This window comes from Dendropsophus ebraccatus, chromosome 3, assembly GCF_027789765.1.
Source record: "Dendropsophus ebraccatus isolate aDenEbr1 chromosome 3, aDenEbr1.pat, whole genome shotgun sequence".
Lineage (NCBI taxonomy): Eukaryota > Metazoa > Chordata > Amphibia > Anura > Hylidae > Dendropsophus > Dendropsophus ebraccatus.
This window is the reverse complement of record NC_091456.1, coordinates 72,670,482-72,688,395: the sequence shown is the minus strand read 5'-3', so window position 1 is coordinate 72,688,395 and position 17,914 is coordinate 72,670,482. Positions and strand designations below refer to the sequence as shown.

At 45.5% G+C, this 17,914-nt stretch overlaps 1 protein-coding gene across 1 annotated transcript in view; it reads right to left on the bottom strand.

The window, feature by feature from the left end:
- The window catches only part of CAAP1 (caspase activity and apoptosis inhibitor 1), a 42,736-nt gene that overhangs the window by 20,036 nt on the left and 4,786 nt on the right, over positions 1 to 17,914 (bottom strand). The window contains exons 2-3 of the mRNA XM_069961995.1: positions 17,167 to 17,370; positions 14,522 to 14,606 (exon numbers count right to left, since the gene is read on the bottom strand). Coding sequence (XP_069818096.1) covers positions 14,522 to 14,606; positions 17,167 to 17,370 — 289 coding nt within the window. The remainder of the gene's footprint in view (positions 1 to 14,521; positions 14,607 to 17,166; positions 17,371 to 17,914) is intronic.

The window sequence follows — 17,914 nt, the reverse complement described above, 5'->3', positions numbered from 1 at the left end:
TTATAGGATTCTTCTCTGCGAATACAGTAGAGATGATTGTATTTAGTTGATTGGCCTTTTCCTCATCCCCCTTCACCATTACACCCAGATTATTTTTAAGGGGCCCCAACATTTTTAGTTTTAAATCTCTTATTATTTATATAGGTGAAGAACATTTTGGGATTCTTTTTACTTTCTGTGGCAATATTTTCTTCTTTTTGTGTATTTTATTTTTTTACAAAATGTATTCTCCTGCCTATAATTATTCAAAGCTTTCCCACTACCTTCTTGTTTTAGTAGTATGAATGCTTGTTTTTTTTATCATTTACTGTATCCCTTACAGTTGTAGTTTACCACATTGGTTTTTTCCTATTTCCACCCTGTTTATTCCCACATGGTATGTGTCATTGACACAACCTACCCAAGATGCTCTTAAATATGTTCCATTTCTCTTGTGTACTTTTACTTAGGAGGGCACTGTCCCAGTCTAAGGCCCCCTTCACACGTCCGGAAAATCTGGCCGGATTTTCTATCAGGAAATCCGGACGGATTTCCGGACTCATAGGCTAACATTAGACACGGACACCCTTCCGGATTTTTCCGGAAGTGTGTCCGTTCCGGGAAAATAGGACCGGATTTTTTACATCCTGTCCTATTTTCGTCCGGAAATCCGGCACGGACGCCCCCGTAGAAGTCTATGGAAGAGACGGAATCACGTGCATTTTCTTGATTTATATCAGGAAAGTGCCCACGATTCCGGATTGGTAGAGAGCCAGCCCCGGACCCGGACCTCAGCACAGGACTGCATGAGATCCCCCCACCACCCGCCCTGCACTCTGGCCGGAGCCCGGACCTCACCACGGACCTCACCTCCGACCGCCACCCGGACTTCTGCACTGCACTCTGCCTGGACCTCACCACAGGGCTGCCCCGGACCCCAACCTCGCTGCCCCGACAGAGCAGGATCCAGGACAGGTGAGATTACCCCTTAGGACTACTACTCCCACCATGCTCTGCTGGCAGGCCATGATGGGAGTTGTAGTTCTGCAGCCTGTGGCCATCCAGGTTTCAGAAGTACAACTCCCATCATGGCTCTGCTGGCAGGCCTGTGGCAGCATACGGTGTATAATGTATAGTAAGTGCATAAACCTGAAAGAACAGCAGCAGTTTGTAGATAGATGGACAGGATGGAACTGCAGATCCCCATAAAGCAGTAGTGTAGTACAACAGGCTAGAACAGAGAAGCAAGCCTGCTGTCAGAGGTCTGTGTGGTCACATGACAGCAATGGGGAAGGGGGGGTGTTCAGCATGAACCAATCAGGAAGTGAGAATCACAGAGCTGTGCAGGACAACAGTGACGAACTTCTCTATACAGCAGTGTAAGGCACGTGCAGGCACGTTATAACAGGAATGGAGAGGATGGGAAACACAAAGGCTACTATAGACTGCAAGGAGTATGAATGAATGAGCAGGGCATATGTGGGCACAGTATAGCAGCACTTTCTGTCCAGGAACAGAGGGGTTACAGTTATGAAGAGATTACCTCCACAGTCCTGTCCCCTAAAGCAAGCCCCAGCCTGAAGTTGATCTGCTATGATTTGGAAGGTGAGCGAGACTTCCTGGGTCAGAGTACAGGGCTGTAGACTACCCTTTGAAGGCCATGCCCCTTCCCCACTCCCCCTCCCACCCAGTAGAGGAAGTATTTAAACCAAAGCAATGCTGTTAAACAAAGTTACAATTTTGAAAAACAGTGAGCTCTTCTGGCTCTTCTCCTAATCCAAATTACTCTTAAACCGAGGTGCCACTGTATTTCCAAAAACCTGTTTTCTTTGCTGGAGCTGCAGGTTTCTGCTTTCCAGTTTATATTGGGGTAGTTAACCCCTTGAGGACCCAGCCCAAAATGACCCAGTGGACCAGGCCAAATTTTGTGATTTTGACCTGTTTCACTTTATCCATTAATAATGTCTAGATGCTTTTACATATCCTAATGATTCTGAGACTGTTTTCTCGTGACATATTCTACTTTAAATTACTGGTAAATTTGAGTGGATATTTATAGCGAATACTTATGAAAAATCACAAAATAATGTGAAAAATTGTGAAAATTTTCATTTTTCTAACTTTGAAATATTCTGCCTGTAAGGAAAATAGTTATACCACATAAATTAGACACTAAATAACATTAGCAATATGTCTACTTTATGTTGGCAGCATTTTTTAAACTTGCTTTCAATTTTTTAAAACACTGGAAAGCTTAAAAGTTTAGCAACAATTTTCCAGATTTTCGAGAAAATTTCAAAATCAGCTTTTGTTAGGGACCAGTTGAGGTTTGAAGTGAATTTAAGGGGATTGTATGTAATAACCCCCCCACAAATCACCCCATTTCAGAAACTGCACCCCCTAAACTGTTCAAAATCACTCCCAAAAAGTTTTTGAACTCTTTAGTTGAGTCACAGAAATAAAAGCTAAATTTGTAAGAAAATCGAAAATTTCAATTTTCTGTGCACAAATTATATTGTAATCCAATTTCTCTCATAGTAGAAAACCTATTACCAGAGAAATGCACCACAAAATGTATTGCCCTGTTTCTGCAGTTTAGAGAAATACCCCATATGTGGACATAAACTGCCAAGTGGGCGCTAGGAGAGCCTCCAAAGGGAAGGAGCGCCGTTTGGATTTTGGAAGCTGGATTTGGCCAGATTGGAGGACGGAGGCCATGTTGCCTTTACAAAGGCCCAGTGCTGCCAAAACAGTAGAAACCCCCCACAAGTGACACCATTATGGAAACTACACCCCTCAAGGAACGTAACAAGGGGTGTAGTGAGCATATAGACCCTATTGGTGGCAGGCACAATCTGCTAAGAAAATGAAAAATTACTTTTTTTTGACCAAAAAGTTAGTCTAGCCTCAAATTTTTCATTTTCACAAGTGGTTGAAAAAGAAAAAAACCTGCTAGACATGTAGAGCAATTCCCCCTGAGTACGGAAATACCCCACATGTGGACGTGAAATGCCAAGTGGGCGCTAGGAAAGCCTCCAAAGGGAAGGAGCGCTGTTTGGATTTTGGATGCTGGATTTGGCCAGATTGGAGGACGGAGGCCATGTTGCCTTTACAAAGGCCCAGTGCTGCCAAAACAGTAGAAACCCCCCACAAGTGACACCATTATGGAAACTACACCCCTCAAGGAACGTAACAAGAAGTGTAGTGAGCATATAGACCCTATTGGTGGCAGGCACAATCTGCTAAGAAAATGAAAAATTACTTTTTTTTGACCAAAAAGTTAGTCTAGCCTCACATTTTTCATTTTCACAAGGGGTTAAAAAAGAAAAAAACCTGCTAGACATGTAGAGCAATTCCCCCCGAGTACGGAAATACCCCACATGTGGACGTGAAATGCCAAGTGGGCGCTAGGAAAGCCTCCAAAGGGAAGGAGCGCCGTTTGGATTTTGGAAGCTGGATTTGGCCAGATTGGAGGACGGAGGCCATGTTGCCTTTACAAAGGCCCAGTGCTGCCAAAACAGTAGAAACCCCCCACAAGTGACACCATTATGGAAACTACACCCCTCAAGGAACGCAACAAGGGGTATAGTGAGCTTATGGACCCCACTGGTGACCGGTACAAATGTGGAACAATGTGCCGTGAAAATGAAAAATTTTATATTTTTAACTAAAATGTTAGTCTAGCCTCACATTTTTCATTTTCACAAGGGGTTAAAACAGAAAAAAACCTGCTAGACATGTAGAGCAATTCCCCCCGAGTACGGAAATACCCCACATGTGGACGTGAAATGCCAAGTGGGCGCTAGGAAAGCCTCCAAAGGGAAGGAGCGCTGTTTGGATTTTGGAAGCTGGATTTGGCCAGATTGGAGGACGGAGGCCATGTTGCCTTTACAAAGGCCCAGTGCTGCCAAAACAGTAGAAACCCCCCACAAGTGACACCATTATGGAAACTACACCCCTCAAGGAACGCAACAAGGGGTATAGTGAGCTTATGGACCCCACTGGTGACCGGTACAAATGTGGAACAATGTGCCGTGAAAATGAAAAATTTTATATTTTTAACTAAAATGTTAGTCTAGCCTCACATTTTTCATTTTCACAAGGGGTTAAAACAGAAAAAAACCTGCTAGACATGTAGAGCAATTCCCCCCGAGTACGGAAATACCCCACATGTGGACGTGAAATGCCAAGTGGGCGCTAGGAAAGCCTCCAAAGGGAAGGAGCGCCGTTTGGATTTTGGAAGCTGGATTTGGCCAGATTGGAGGACGGAGGCCATGTTGCCTTTACAAAGGCCCAGTGCTGCCAAAACAGTAGAAACCCCCCACAAGTGACACCATTATGGAAACTACACCCCTCAAGGAACGTAACAAGGGGTGTAGTGAGCATATGGACCCTATTGGTGGCAGGCACAATCTGCTAAGAAAATGAAAAATTACTTTTTTTTGACCAAAAAGTTAGTCTAGCCTCAAATTTTTCATTTTCACAAGGGGTTAAAACAGAAAAAAACCTGCTAGACATGTAGAGCAATTCCCCCCGAGTACGGAAATACCCCACATGTGGACGTGAAATGCCAAGTGGGCGCTAGGAAAGCCTCCAAAGGGAAGGAGCGCTGTTTGGATTTTGGAAGCTGGATTTGGCCAGATTGGAGGACGGAGGCCATGTTGCCTTTACAAAGGCCCAGTGCTGCCAAAACAGTAGAAACCCCCCACAAGTGACACCATTATGGAAACTACACCCCTCAAGGAACGCAACAAGGGGTATAGTGAGCTTATGGACCCCACTGGTGACCGGTACAAATGTGGAACAATGTGCCGTGAAAATGAAAAATTTTATATTTTTAACTAAAATGTTAGTCTAGCCTCACATTTTTCATTTTCACAAGGGGTTAAAACAGAAAAAAACCTGCTAGACATGTAGAGCAATTCCCCCCGAGTACGGAAATACCCCACATGTGGACGTGAAATGCCAAGTGGGCGCTAGGAAAGCCTCCAAAGGGAAGGAGCGCTGTTTGGATTTTGGATGCTGGATTTGGCCAGATTGGAGGACGGAGGCCATGTTGCCTTTACAAAGGCCCAGTGCTGCCAAAACAGTAGAAACCCCCCACAAGTGACACCATTATGGAAACTACACCCCTCAAGGAACGTAACAAGGGGTGTAGTGAGCATATGGACCCTATTGGTGGCAGGCACAATCTGCTAAGAAAATGAAAAATTACTTTTTTTTGACCAAAAAGTTAGTCTAGCCTCAAATTTTTCATTTACACAAGGGGTTAAAAAAGAAAAAAACCTGCTAGACATGTAGAGCATTTCCCCACGAGTACGGAAATACCCCACATGTGGACGTGAAATGCCAAGTGGGCGCTAGGAAAGCCTCCAAAGGGAAGGAGCGCCGTTTGGATTTTGGAAGCTGGATTTGGCCAGATTGGAGGACGGAGGCCATGTTGCCTTTACAAAGGCCCAGTGCTGCCAAAACAGTAGAAACCCCCCACAAGTGACACCATTATGGAAACTACACCCCTCAAGGAACGTAACAAGGGGTATAGTTAGTATATGGACCCCACTGGTGGCAGGCACAATATGGGACAATGGGTTGTAAAAATTAAAAAATGAATTTTTTCATTTTCACAGCACATTGTTCCACCTATGTGCCTTCCACCAGTGGGGTCCATATGCTCACTACACCCCTTTTTAGATTCCTTGAGGGGTGTACTTTCCATAATGGGGTCACTTGTGGGTATTTTCACTGTTTTGGCAGCACAGGCGCTTTGTAAAGTCAACATGGTGTCCGTCCTTTATTTTCGCCAAATCAAGCTTCCAAAACGGTGCTCCTTCCCTTTGGAGGCTTTCCTTGCGCCCGCTTGGCACTTTAAGTCCACATGTGAGGTATTTCCATACTCGGGGGCAAATTCTCTACATGTTTAGGGGGTATTTTTTTCTTCTAACCCCTTGTGAAAATGAAAGATTCTAAGCTTGACCAACATTTTAGTATAAAAAATTAAATTTTTTAGACTAAAAGGTTGGTCTAGCCTGGAATCTTCCATTTTCTCAAGGGGTTAAAAGTGGGGTGGATGGGGAATGAGCAGAGCAATTTCCGCCGAAGGGGGAAATACCCCACAAGTGGACATACATTACTAAGTGGACACAGGACAAGCCTCCAAAAGGACAGAGTGCCCTCTTGAGGCCGGAAAGGATCATTGAAGCCATGTTAAATTAACAAAGCCCCCAGGTTACCAAGACAGTAGATATGCCCCACAAGTGACCCCATTATGGAAACTACACCCCTCAAGGAATTTAACAAGGGGTGTAGTGAGCATATGGACCCCACTTGTGGGGGGTATCCACTTTGCATATAGGTGTGGAAATGAATTGCTATGTGGGCACAGGACAAGCCTCCAAAAGGACAGAGTGCCCTTTTGAGGCCGGAATGCCCTTTTGAGCCCTCATGCTACACGGACCTCACTGGTGACCGGCACATAGGTAGGGTTAAAAGAGAAAAATAAATTAGACATGCACGGAGTTGGCTGACAGTTGCAGACATTCTCAGGAAAATAAATAGAAAAATGCCCAAGCAAAAGGACGCCATTACAGAAACTACACCACCCAAGAAATGTATTTAGGAGGTGTAGGGTGCAAAAGCATTTCAAAAATTTATTTTCCTGGACTGAATGTGCTGCAGTAGTTGAAAATTAGAAATGCCAATTTTCACACTGCTCAACTGTAAGGCCAGTATGACTCTCCACGTCGGCATTTGATGCCGTCATGGAAAGTCTGCCCTCCACTAAAGGGCCAGTTCACACTGAGTAAACACGGCGTTATTCCGTGGCGGACCTCTCCGCCGTGCTCAGTGTGCTGCTGTAAGTGATTGAGAGGGTGCTCGCTGGTCCGCTCCCTGTCCTCTCCGCTCAAACTAGCGTGCGTCCTCTCATTCACTTACAGCAGCACACTGAGCACAGTGGGATTTACACCGTGTTTACTCATTGTGAACTGGCCCTAAGGGTGCGTTCACACCGAGCAAAAACGTTGGAATTCCACCTGCCCCAGTGTAAACCAGTGTGTCTATGGGAGGGCTTGCACGCCTCCGCTCAAAGAACTGACATGTAAATTCTTTGAGCGGAGACGCGCGAGCCCTCCCATACTAACACTGTTTGAGACTGAGACAAGTGGAGCTCTGCTTTGGAATTCCCCCGATTTTGCTCAGTGTGATCATGCCCTAATTATGCCGTGTATGTTCCTTCTAGAAAAAAAAAATCTAAATCTGGCTCTAATTATAAGCCTGCAAATACAATGGGCCTTGGGAGCCCATGTGTATTTGAGGTCTAAATTAGGAGATAGGCACGGCATTGGCTGACAGTTGAAACATAGAAGCTCAACTGTCAGGCCAGTATGACTTTCCACATCGGCATGTGATGCCGACATGGAAAGTCTGCCCTCCACTAATTATGCCGTGTATGGGTCTATTTACACAGAAAGATTATCTGACAGATTATGTGCCAAAGATTTGAAGCCAAAGCCAGGAATGGATTTGAAAGTGGAGAAATCTCAGACTTTCCTTTACGACCTGATCTCTGTTTATAGTCTGTTTCCAAAGCTGGATCAGAGATCAGGTCATAAAGGAAAGCCTGAGATTTCTCCTCTTTCAAATCCATTCCTGGCGTTGGCTTCAAATCTTTGGCAGATAATCTTTCCGTGTAAATGGACCCTATGTACCCTATATAAAAATAAAATAAAATAAAAATAAACCCTACATGTGGCCAGTAGAGATGAGCGAACTGTTCGGACTTTTGGTCCGATGGCATCGGCGCTCTCTCGTAATGCCTGTGTTCCTGGCTGCATATTTGCGCTCCCGGGAATATGTGGCCAGTATATTCCAGGGAATCCATGTTGAATTCCCTGGAATATCCTGCCCGCATATTCGCGGGAGCGCAACTATGCAGCCGGGATCACAGGCATTACGAGAGAGCGACCAAAAGTCCAACGGTCCGCTCATCTCTAGTGACCAGTGACCAGAAGTAGAAAGGACAAATTTGGGAATTTTGAAGATTGGCAATTAATACTCCATGGACGTATGGTACGTCTTGAAGCATTCTTTTATACAGAGGCCAGGTTTATCAGGACATGTATCACACTGAAAACACGTGTCCTTTCTAAACCCCCTTTTGTAGCACACGCGACACCTTTTCTGGCTTTTGCCCTTCTTGCCAGTGTGAGGGACTTCGCCAGGAAAGTGCTGCCCTGGCACGATACGGGGACCTCCAGTTGCAGCTGCAGAAGTACTAGGCCCTCCTCCTTCTCCTCCACAAAAAATCAGGGCCTTGACAACTGCCTCCTGAAACTGGAGGTATTTCCCAGGGTGGCCGGCACAACGGTAAAGTACAAACGCGTTGTACATTGCCGTTTGGACCATGTGCACGGCTAACTTTTTGTACCAGATGTTTGTTTTCCGCAGAGCACTATATGGCTTTAGGACTTGATCTGAAAGATCAACTCCTCCCATATACCGATTGTAGTCCAAAATACAATCGGGTTTGAGTGCTACTGCGGTGGTACCGCGGACAGGGACAGGGGTCGTGCCAGGACCATGGATAGTAGTCAAAATAAGGACATCGCGTTTGTCCTTATATTTGACTAATACCAGGTTGTCGCTACAATGGGCCTTGAAGACACCCCGTCGCAGTACTTCTGCCACAGGAGATCTTGGGAGGCCTCTCTGATTTTTCCTCACAGTGCCGCAAGCTACAGTAGCTCGGGTACTGAGGGATTTGAAAAGAGGGAGACTGGTATAAAAGTTATCCACGTAGAGGTGGTAACCTTTATCCAGTAGTGGGAACATCAGTTCCCACACAAGCTTCCCACTAACTCCCAGAGTGGGGGGACATTCTGGAGGTTGGATGTGGGTGTCCCTCCCTTCATAAACTCTAAATCTGTGAGTGTACCCTGAGGTACTCTCACAGAGTTTGTAGAGTTTGATGCCGTACCTTGCCCTCTTACTTGGAAGGTACTGGCGAAATTGGACTCTCCCCTTGAAGCTGACAAGGGATTCGTCAATGGAGATATATTTCCCTGGGATATATACCTCCGAAAATTTGGCCGCAAGATGATCAATGACCGGCCTAATTTTGTATAGGCGGTCGTAAGAGGGATCATCTCGGGGGGGGCACCTTGCATTATCGTTGTAATGCAGGAATTTGAGGATGGCCTCAAAGCGATGCCTTGTCATGGCCATCCGGTGTATTGGAGTGTTATATAAAATATCCACACTCCAATACTGCCTAATTCGGGGTTTTTTAACTAGCCCCATGTGCAGCAGAAGACCCCAAAACGTGGTCATTTCTGCTGCATCAACTGGGGTCCAGCTGTGGGATCCCGAAAAAAAAGAGGAGACGGGGTGCTGAGCCAGAAACTGCTGGGCGTACAAATTAGTTTGCACGACCATCAGACTTATCAGTTCATCACTGAAAAAGAGCTTAAAAAAGTCTATTTCAGTGAAGCCTGAGGGGTCAAATTGGATTCCCGATTGTCCCACAAAATCGGGAATCTGTGGCTCAAAATTGGGGGGGACTGGGGTCCAGATGGGCTCACTTGTATGGGGGGCTGGGGTGGAGATGGGGTCACTGGGGTGGAGATCGGGGGAGGCTGCCCGAGGCGTTCGCCTTGGACGCCTTCGGCGCCTTGGGGGTTCATCATCGCTACATGATGAAGAGGAGGAGGAGGAGGTCGAAACGAGGAAAGTAGGATCTTCCTCTTCTCCCTCACTGGCTGTATCGGTGTCAGAGGCAATAAGAGCATATGCCTCTTCAGCCGAATACACACGATGGGACATTTTTGTAAGATTTAGATATGGGGGGTTATGTAAATCAGTAAAATTTATTTATGTGTAGTGTGTGTGTTTTTTACACTTACACTTTTCAAGGGAAAAAAAAAACTGTGCCCACTTGTTGCTGATCAGTGAATAGTCACTGATCAGAACAAGAGAGACAGGGGGGATGGCAGAGGGGTGGGCAGGTGAGGGGGTGGGTGGCGGAGGAACTGTCTGAGTGGGCAAAGAGAGTCAGGGGGGAGAAGCTGGCACAGGGGTGGGCAGGTGAGGTGGCCAGGTGAGGGGGAGGGTGGCAGAGGAACGGTCTGAGTGGGCAAAGTGACTCAGGGGGGAGAGGCTGGTACAGGGGTGGGTCGGTGAGGTGGGCAGGTGAGGTCTGAGGGGGCAAAGAGAGGCAGAGGGACTGGGCAGCACGGACGCAAAAAAAGGGGGAAAAAAGTATTTGTTAGAGAAAAAAAGGGGCACACTTGTTGCTGATCAGTGATTAGTCACTGATCAGAACAAGAGAAACGGGGCGGTGGGTGGGGGTTGGAGGAACAAAGAGGCAAGGGTGGAGGAAGGCACAGGGGTGGGCAGGTGAGGTGGGGGGGAACTGTCTGAGGAGGCAAAGAGGGGCAGAGAGGATGGCACAGGGGTGGGCAGGTGGAGGATGGCACAGGGGTGGGCAGGTGGAGGATGGCACAGGGGTGGGCAGGTGAGGCTGGTGGAGGAACGGTCTGAGGGGTCAAAAAGAGGCAGGGGGAGGCTGGCACAGGGGTGGGAAAGTGAGGTGGGCAGATGAGGGGGCGGTGCGGAGGAACGGTCTGAGGGGGGCAAAGAGAGGCAGGGGGACCGCTAGCAGCACAGAGGATGCTGCTAGCAGGATCTCCCTGCACACACTATGCCACCGACGGATGCGACAGCACGGGCAGCACGGAGTGGCGCAGGGGAAAACAAAAAAAAAAAACTTGTGCCCACTTGTTGCTGATCAGTGATGAGTCACTGATCAGAACAAGAGAGACAGGAGCAGCAGCAGCAGTAGAACTACTGCTGCTGCACAGTCACAAATTTCAGGAGATCAGCCAGGCAGCACACAGTGGGCACTGCTGGCTGATCACCCTGCACTATGCCACCAACGAGGCTGGCACAGATGGGGGGGGGAGCACAAGAACAGTGGGAGGGCACAGGGGAGAAGGAGAGGATGACAGGGGGGGAGAAGAGGATGACAGGGGGGGGAGAAGAGGAGGAAGACAAGGGGGAGAAGAGGAGGAAGACAGAGGAGGAAGGGGGGCAGTAGCTGATGGGAAGAGGGGGGGAAGATGGCACAGGGGGGAATGGGACAGAGGGGCAGATGGCACAGCGGCGGATCTCACAGGGGGGCGGATGGCACAGGGGCGGATCTCACAGGGGGGCGGATGGCACAGGGGCGGATCTCACAGGGGGGCGGATGGCACAGGGGAGTGATGGCACAGGGGGGCAATGGCACAGGGGGGGGGGGCGATGGCACAGGGGGGGGGCGATGACGGGGCACAACGGGGCAGCAGCGGGCAACTCACAAACACCCTCTCTGCTCGGCGATCCTGACGAAAAGGAGGGCGAGCAGGGAGGGATCAATATTTTGAAACGCCCGCCTCGCCCGTGATTGGCCAGTTACTGGCAAACGGCCAATCCGGGTGATCGGGGGGCGGGGGTCACGTGGTACACGCGGGGGTCACGTGGTCCGGCATAACCGTGATTGGTGCTGTCTCTGAGCACCAATCACGGTGTTCTAACGTCATACCGGCCCACAATGCACCGGTATTGCTGTGATTGGCTGCCCTTAATTGGCCAGCCAATCACAGCGATCGTGATGGCGTGGGGGACGCGATTCCGCGGCTGCAGGTGAGTAAAAGGTCGCTGCTGAAAGGATCAGCAGCGATCTTTACTTTATATGTTTTTATTAACCCCCTGCAGCGCGGAATGCCCATGACGTAACGTTACGTCATGGGTCGTCTGGGGACAGACTTCCATGACGTAACGTTACGTCCAGGGTCGTCTAGGGGTTAAAGCGTAACTGTCATATTTTTTTTTTATTGCAGAAATCAGTAGTATAAGCGATTTTAAGAAACTCTGTAATAGGTTTTATCAGCCAAAAAAGCCTCCTTCTGTACTCAAGAAGCAATCTCCCAGCCTCCCCCCCTGACTTCTTATCTGTGCATTATCAGACAAACACGTCTTCATTACAGAGAAGCCAGTGAAGACTGGCACTGCTCTCTCCATTCTATCCTTATGGAGGGGGGAGGGGCCGAGAGAGATGAGGGAGCAGGAAGAGGTGACATGAAGGTCAGCTGTTTGTAGACTCTCTGGGCAGCTAAACCACAGGATTCTGGGGTCAGAAAGGTCAGTCCTTATCTATGAACTTACTGAGAGAAGATTGCAGGGTGTTGTGCTTTGCAAGACTGCTCCGTGCTCAGTCACTCCTAACAGCCCCTCCCCTCTCCATAGCCACATAATGGAGACAGAAATCCTGCTTCTTCTGCAGTGAGGGGGGAGGCTGGGAGATTGCTTTTTTAGTACAGAAGGAAACTCTTCTGGTTTATAAAACCTATTACAGAGTTTCTTAAAATCGCTTGAACTGTTGATATTTAATGTTTTTAAAAAAAATGGCCCTGAAATGACAGTTACGCTTTAAAGTCCCCCATAATAATGACCTCATTCAGCTTTGCTGCCTCATGTATGTGTCTTATTAGATTTTCTATTTCTTCCACCATACTTGGAGACTTATAACTCACTCCTCCCTCCCCTTATTTCCACCCAAAGAGACTCCACATTATCATCACATATATTCTCCCTCAGAACGGGCTTAAAGCAGGAGTTAGCATATAAGCAGACCCCTCTCCCGTTTCTTATTTTTACAGTCGTTTCTGAACAGACTATAACCCAGCAGATTAACCACTCAGCCATAGCTATCATCCAGCCAGGTCTCGCTTATCCCCACTATATCATTCCTCTTCGCCATGATCAGTTCTAATTCATCAGCTTTATTAGTGAGGCTTCTGGCATTAGTATACATACACTAAATATTCTTATCCATATTTCCTTACCGCTTATGACTGTTCTATCCTCTTCCGCAGCTCCAGCCCCAGCTCTCCATCTACTGCTCAGGTGCTCAGATCTTGTTACTCACACCGAAATGCCATGATCAGTGACATCTAAAGGGGTTGATAGGTGGGAGCGTGATCACTGCTGCCTATCAGTAATAGTGAGGTCCTCGCCTTCTATGAAGCAAACTCAGCCCCTGAACTCACTTTACAGAGCCCCTAGTTCCTTTTAAACTATACCCCTACACTGTTAAAGCACAGCTCTTTACTTTTAGCAATGGCTGTGTCTGATACGACAGCTCAGTCCTATTCACTTGAATAGGATTGAGCTGCTCTAGGCTGAAGAGCCAGGCACGGCTACTACTAAAATACAGTGCTGTGCTTCGTAAACAATTGAAAAGATGCTGCGCTTTCTGCATCATAATCCCTTCAATCAGCTAAGAAGGAGGGGTTACCATTCCGATATTGATTGTCTATAAATAGGGTGCCTGGAAAACCCCATTAAACCAGTGCTATAGAAAAAGTGTACATTGGTATTTTTCGAAGAAATTGGCGTTTTGGATCTCTTTACCACTTCCACTTTTATATTTAAGTTGTTACAAGCTGTATAAGGCAGTATTTCCACATTTGTGTTTTTCTTGCATTTCTTGGTGTACATAGACAGGAGCTAAACTGTCTTGTCTTGCCTGAAGTGTGATCAGCATCACCAGATTGTATAGAATGATGAAAGACTAGTGATAAATCCTGTCATATCAGCTGCTTCCCACCAAGATAAAGATTCTTGAAAATAGCATTTGGTTTTTTTTTCTGTGCAGTTCTCAAATGCAAACGTGGAAACACAGTCTAAAGCCTCATTCACATGCTCCACAATTTTGTCTGTAATTGTGCTTTCACAATTACAGACAAACTTAGTGCCAATTGATTTCTATACAGCTATACACACTATCCCTAGTTTTACGGATCTGAAATCCGTACCACAAAAAAACAGGACATGTGCTAGTATGGACCATAATTGTAGAACAGGTTCGCCAATAGAAGTCTATGGGATCCGCAGTTCTTCACTGACGTTACAGATGTGACATCTCTCTGCCCAAAAAAATATGTATCTGAAGAAATATACAGATTCCTCAAAAAAAAAAAATCACAGGCTAAAAGCGATCATGTGACTTTTTTCGAGGTCAACCAGTTCATCTTTATTAACTAGGCCTGTACAATTTTTGATCGGCCAAAAAAAAAAAGAAAAAGATAAAGACAGATTGTGGGCGTACTACAGACTTTTTTTGGGGATGAGATTGCGGACATTAATGTACGGATAAGAAAAAACATAAATCATTAAATGTGTGAATGAGGCCTAACTGTCTACAAGAAATAAAATCATATGTAACTCAGCTGCTTCTCTGCTGATGCCATAGACTTCTTATAGCCACCACTCCTTTGGGGTTTTCAGCTATTAAGCTATTTTCAGGGAGTACATTTAATTGGTGCCAAATGCCCTTGGGGATCTTTACCCTCGTTTAGCTGAGAAGGTAACAAACAATTATGTGATTTTAACTAGAGAAAATGGCCTCATAGGAAGGCTGTGGGCATCATGGGAAATGGCTAGATAAAATATCAAAGCTCGTAAACATACATTACACTTCAAATAACAATGAATGCGATTGCCTTACCTTGTAGGATCCTTAACAAACTTTCATCAGTTTCCATTTCCACTTGCTCAAGACAAAGCTTTTTGATCTCATCAAGAGATAAGTCCTGCAATATAAATTACAACAGTAATACACACTATGAATATAAAAACACACTTCATGTAAGATAAATTTCAATAACCAGGGTTTGAGAAAGGGGCAATTATAAAGAAAGTGTCATTTAAAGAATACCTTATATATACTGCTTAACATAACCATATTTGAAAACTAAATGCAATGAAAAATGCATATATTATATATACACACATACATACATACACACACACACTTTCAACATACAGTGTTCCATTTTAGACCATCATAACTTGTGACCAGACTCAACATACAATGCTAGTCAGGATCTGTGGCACATGTGAATAACTAGATGATAAAACAATAAAAGTGGCCATTTTACTGGTAAACCCCCAGTATTACTGAAGTGCATGCAGTGATCTGTTGTCTAGTAGTGTCTCCCTACAGTACAGTGTGACACTACATGTCCTGTACTGCTGTACTGCTGTACGCGTCTAGTAGCGTCTCCCTACAGTACAGTGTGATACTACATGTCCTGTACTGCTGTGTGCGCATCTAGTAGTGTCTCCCTACAGTACAGTGTGATACTACATGTCCTGTACTGCTGTGTGCGCATCTAGTAGTGTCTCCCTACAGTACAGTGTGATACTTCATGTCGTGTACTGCTGTGTGCGTCTAGTAGTGTCTCCCTACAGTACAGTGTGATACTTCATGTCGTGTACTGCTGTGTGCGTCTAGTAGTGTCTCCCTACAGTACAGTGTGATACTACATGTCCTGTACTGCTATACTGCTGTGTGTGTCTAGTAGTGTCTCCCTACAGTACAGTGTGATACTTCATGTCGTGTACTGCTGTGTGCGTCTAGTAGTGTCTCCCTACAGTACAGTGTGATACTACATGTCCTGTACTGCTATACTGCTGTGTGTGTCTAGTAGAGTCTCCCTACAGTACAGTGTAATACTACATTTCCTGTACTGCTCTTTATCTGGGCCAGGATGACCTGCTCCTTTAGGCACCAGATGTTTACCTTGCTGAAGATAAAACTAAAAAAGAAACTGAAAACATGCAGCAACCGGATGCGGCAAAATGTCTTAAGGGAGGAAGTTTATCCTTTGGTCTAGATTGAGTCTAGATTTCAGTCAGCATTAATTGTACAGAATTTTCATCCAGGTATTAGAAATAATATGTTAGTCTGTTCATCTACCTTTGAGCCTGTGAAATATGTTATGTGCTGAAACATGTGGAAAAACAACTGCATAACAGTTTTTAATGGAAAACCACAACACAGTTCACATTGTGAATTGTGCCTAATTCTTTGTGCAAGAGAAATTGGAACAGTGCTCCATAGCACAGATCAGGGGGATATGTGGTAGGTGAGAAAAAAAGATTAAAAAACTCTCACCTGGTGGGGTTGTGCAAGGAGAGGCACAACACTCAACAACCGCATGTAAAGGACCGCTGCCGCTCCCAGGTAAACCATACAAGATGGATAGAAATAAAACAACCTCCTTTCAACCAGGGTATGTTCGGGCGCAGATCCCAAGGAGATGCAAAATTCATGTATTCAAATTTTTTGGTAATAACAACATTAATGGCGACACAACGTGTTTCTAAACCAGTCTAGTTTCTATCTCAAGTGTCATCTGCCCAAGAAGGATCTCCAACAATATATATATATATACACACCTACTTGATGACATTATACACACATGATAAGTTAAAAGCCAAACTACAGCACAATAACCCTTGATAGACTAAATATTTTCAATGAAAAACAGAAAAAGAGAGTAATAAAAGGTGCAAGACATTATAGAATATTCGCTAAATTAATAATGTCTCGCACCTTTTATTACTCTCTTTTTCAGTTTTTTTCATTGAAAATATTTAGTCTATCAAGGGTTAATGTTCTGTAGTTTGGCTTTTAACTTATGTGTGTATGATGTCATCAAGTAGGTGTGTATATGTACTGTTGGAGATCCTTGTTGGGCAGATGACACTTGAGAAAGAAACCAGACCGGTTTAGAAACGCGTTGTGTCGCCATTAATGTTTTTATTACCAATAAGTTTTAATACATAAATTTTGCATCTCCTTTGGATCTGCGCCCGAACATACCCTGGTCCAAGGGAGGTCGTTTTATTTGTAATTCTTTGCGCAGGCATTTCAAACATGTCAAAATAAGTAATATCTCACTTATTTTGATCATATTCCTCCAGAGTGCATGGTGGAAATGTCGACCAGACCCACTGAATGGAAATAATCCATGTAAATTCAATCCAAATAAAAATGCAGTCCAAAGTGTAAAAGTATGCTGCAGAAGTCTTATGATACCCTCAGAATGTACGCCTCATACTGCATGGATTATATTTCCCCTCAAGAAAAGTATGCCATGTGAACATTGACATAAGGTCTGGATTCGGGACATATTTAAGTCAAAGTAAAAACATGTATACGTGTAAGTAAATTACCCAAAAGTAATCCCTAACTGATTGGATTCAGGCCATATAAGTAAATAGGGTCTGTGCACAGATACATTGGCACCCAATTTTGACAGCGAATTAGCGTATCCATCCAGGTAACAGTATTCCATTCTATACCTTTAGCATATCAGGAAGCATTTTCTTTAGTTTCTTATCCCCAAGTACCCGGAAGCAGTGCTCGAGCATCTCTTTCCTGTCGGAGATGTAAAAGCTTATAGGCTTGAGTGGGACATTCAGGTCTAGTCCTCCCTCTTCAATATCACTTAGCTCTTCAACATCATCTTCTTTGGCTACAGAGATCACAGCAGAAGATTCTGGTTCCTGAAATTAAAAAAAATATATTTTTTTTTAAGCACACTGGTCTGGTATAATGCCATACTAACTTTATCTATAGAGACTTTTGATATTGAGGAAACTGACAATCCACATGAAAGATAACATAAAAAATATTTATATCAAACTTATTTCACACAATAGAGCTCAATATCACCTATGGAGGTGTCTTATATGGTTAGAGGTAGGGCTGGGCGATTAATCGAATTAATTCGATTAATCGTCCAGAACGTTGAAATCGATTTGATTTTTTGTGAAAATCGTAAATTCGATTTTTACAAAAAATCATTTCGGGCTGCTGTGCCGGAGAGGAGCTGAGAGGAAGGTGGGTTGCGGTGCGGGCCGGCGGGAGAGCCGTAGAGGGGCGGTGTGGGTGAGTGGGGAGAAGATGCTGGGTGGCCTGGCTGGAGAGGGGCGGTGCGGGCCGGCGGGAGAGCCGTAGAGGGGCGGTGTGGGTGAGTGGGGAGAAGATGCTGGGTGGCCAGGCTGGAGAGGGTGCCGGCGGCCTCCAGCCACTGACAGCGCCGCCGCT